The 3,591-nt window shown below is 37.5% G+C and overlaps 1 protein-coding gene across 1 annotated transcript; it reads right to left on the bottom strand.

The window, feature by feature from the left end:
* Positions 1-248: 248 nt before the first annotated feature.
* Positions 249-1,702, bottom strand: LOC128705484 (acanthoscurrin-1-like). Its single transcript, XM_053800653.2, has 5 exons — positions 1,636-1,702; positions 1,365-1,542; positions 1,214-1,255; positions 976-1,095; positions 249-709 (listed from the first exon to the last, which is right to left on the bottom strand). The coding sequence occupies exons 1-5, from the start codon at positions 1,657-1,659 to the stop codon at positions 693-695; spliced, it is 381 nt and encodes a 126-aa protein (XP_053656628.2). The 5' UTR covers positions 1,660-1,702; the 3' UTR covers positions 249-692.
* Between the last annotated feature and the right edge of the window lie 1,889 nt (positions 1,703-3,591).

Raw genomic sequence — 3,591 nt, forward strand, 5'->3', positions numbered from 1 at the left:
GCATTGTTTCTTCTTATTAATATCTTCTAAATGCCCATTTTTATTATAAAAGATCATATTTCATCTAAAAATGTTAATAAAGCAATTTGTTTTGCAAATTCAGAGTGTGAGATATTGTCATTTTTTTTTACATTTTTTTATTACTTTTTACCTTTATTCCTTATTTGCACTGATCATCCACAACTGTCATGAAGTAAAAAATGTGACAATAAAATAGAAAAAGTACATTTTAAATATTTTATTCCAATAAAAGTGAGGAGTGAGGAAGATGGTCCTGGACCTGGTCCTGGTGAGGAAGATGGTCCTGGACCTGGTCCTGGTGAGGAAGATGGTCCTGGACCTGGTCCTGGTGAGGAAGATGGTCCTGGACCTGGTCCTGGTGAGGAAGATGGTCCTGGACCTGGTCCTGGTGAGGAAGATGGTCCTGGACCTGGTCCTGGTGAGGAAGATGGTCCTGGACCTGGTCCTGGTGAGGAAGATGGTCCTGGACCTGGTCCTGGTGAGGAAGATGGTCCTGGACCTGGTCCTGGTGAGGAAGATGGTCCTGGACCTGGTCCTGGTGAGGAAGATGGTCCTGGACCTGGTCCTGGTGAGGAAGATGGTCCTGGACCTGGTCCTGGTGAGGAAGATGGTCCTGGACCTGGTCCTGGTGAGGAAGATGGTCCTGGACCTGGTACTGACGAGGTGACGTCCTACTTCCCGAAACCACCTGAAAGAGTGAAATACGTGTAGTCACATTATAATCTACGTTCTTGTTCATGTTACTTGTAAAACCTTTGTGTACTTCATGTTACTTATAAAACATTTATGCACTTCATGTTACTTATAATACATTTTTATGTTCTTCATGAACTTATAAAACATTTATGTTCATGTTACTTATAAAACCCTTATGCTCCTGTTCATGTTACTTATAAAACATTTTAGAAGATATGTAAAGACACAAAGCAAGATGGGTAAATCCACTCTACCCACCGAAGCCAAGTCCACCTAGACCACCTTTGCCAAATCCGCCGAAACCATTTCCAAATCCACCGTATCCACCTCCCTTGCCAAATCCAAGTTTTCCTCCGTGGCCAAATCCCCCAGCGCTTCCTGTAAGCATATAAATTATCCATAACATCTAATGGTAACATGTCTCGTACATAAATAAATGGACACGATATTGTTGCAGTCGTTGTACATGAATCAAAAGGAACTTGTATTGGCTTACCATAACTCTTGCTCAGCACGAAAGTGTGTCCTCCCTGACCACCTAGGGTAGAATGATGAGAAAATTACTATCTTGTTCATTCATGCTTCAGAAACACTATAGTAATATATATCATAAATCTGAATACATTGACCCGAGACTTTATGCTTACCATATCCGCCACCAAATCCTCCACCAAGGCCGCCATAGCCACCTAAACCTTTCAAGCCCCCGCCGTATCCACCAAGTCCACCAAGACCCAAACCAAGTGGCAGAAAACCACCACCAAGTAGTCCAGCGTAGCAAACACCAGCCATCACCACCAACACCAACATCACTGACAGAGAACGCTGAAAACAGAATGTGTTCTCAGTGTTACAAAATATCACAGTGTATTCTTGTGGCAACTATTGCAAAACTTCTCACTAAGTATATCCTCGTACCATGTCTGTAGTAGTCGAGTGCATGAGGAGCTGGAGACTGATGGTGAGGGTGTGTGTTCAGGACTTTATATAGGACAAGTGATTCCTCACACTCACTGTAACCTTCAGGACTTGGACCTCGCAAATGCAGCCTTGACTTTGGTTTGAGCCAGTAAAGAATGTAGTACATAGGATGTGGAAGGAATTTGAAAATTTTATGAATACTAATGGCGCGTGAAAGCCAACATTCAAGAATCATCATATTGTTGGCACCTGCCAATTGAGATCTATCATCATGGGATCCTTGTTACGAAGTTGTTTAGAGATTTTCATGAAGTTGTTACGAGGTTGTTATGAGGTTATTATGAAGTTGTTACAAGGTTGTTACAAGGTTATTACGAGGTTTCATCTAGAGGGAAAAACCGGGTAGTAATAAATTGTCTATTTCTGCTATACGTGACGTTTTCCACCAATTACCTGCTTCCAGCAATACTAACATGCTTGTTTTCTTGTCCTCTCGAGAGTTAAAAAAAATTATTTCGAGATAGTATGAACTACGTTTGTTTATTAAAAATATTAAATGATTTCTATGCTGCTATGCTTCATACAATAATTCATTTTTTTTTATATTTAGCAATAAACGGACATGTTTTACATATATGTCAGAAAATATTCTATGACGTAAAAGTATGACTCATTATTTTTCAGTAAGAAAGAAAACCTTCAACACTCGTAGTAGTGTCAAGAAGAATATAAATTAAAAGTTGTGTAACATAAGTAAAATTATTATATGTTTACACCACACACAGTGTCGATGAACCATAATACATCCAACCTTTCAGTTCAGACATGCTCTGAAAAAATCATCATAATGAACTTAGCCTTCCATAAAGATAATAATTATAATTACAATAATTTAAAATTATTTAACACTATCACAAACACAGAATGGGTATAAATACACTGGAAAATTGTACAGAGGAGGATGACAAAGTTGATCCCATGTATCAGAAATCTTCCCTGCGTGGAAAGACTGAGGGCCCTGAATCTGCACTCTCTAGAAAGGCGTAGAATTAGGGGGGATATGATCGAGGTGTATAAATGGATAACAGGAATAAATAAAGGGGATGTAAATAGCGTGCTGAAAATATCCAGCCAAGACAGGACTCGCAGCAATGGCTTCAGGTTGGAAAAGTTCAGATTCAGGAAGGATATAGGAAAGCACTGGTTTGGTAATAGAGTTGTGGATGAGTGGAACAAACTCCCGAGTACCGTCATAGACGCTAAGACGTTGTGTAGTTTTAAAAATAGGTTGGATAAATAAATGAGTGGGTGTGGGTGGGTGTGAGTTGGACCTGACTAGCTTGGGCTACCAGGTCTGGTGCCGTGCTCCTTCCTTAAGTGGAAGTGACCTGACTAGATGGTCATTGCTCTAGGCCGGGAGCGGGGGGGGGTGGCATTTACCTGCTTCGCATGGGTCAGTAGGTCTGTTGCACAGTTTCTTCTTTCTTATGTTCTTATGTCCGTTTGTATATATATATATATATATATATATATATATATATATATATATATATATATATATATATATATATATATATATATATATATATATATATATATATATATATATATATATATATATATATATATATATACGTCGTGCCGAATATGTAAAACTGGTCAATTAGTAAGAACTCATTTAAAATTAAGTATTTTCTAAAATTTTCTCTTATACGTTTAAAGATATATTTTTTTCATTAATGATATTGTAAAAAATTTTAATTTTGCTCCAAAAGAATCTTAGAAAACTTACCTAACCTTATTATAACAACAACAATTTATTTTAGCCTAACCTAACTAAATATATTTTAGATTTGTTTACAATAATTTAATACTAAACAAACACAGTGAAATATATTTTTTTCGTTAGGTTCAGAATGATTTTGGCGAAATTATTGCATACACAAATTTTCA

Source organism: Cherax quadricarinatus, chromosome 26 (assembly GCF_038502225.1).
Source record: "Cherax quadricarinatus isolate ZL_2023a chromosome 26, ASM3850222v1, whole genome shotgun sequence".
Taxonomy (NCBI): domain Eukaryota; kingdom Metazoa; phylum Arthropoda; class Malacostraca; order Decapoda; family Parastacidae; genus Cherax; species Cherax quadricarinatus.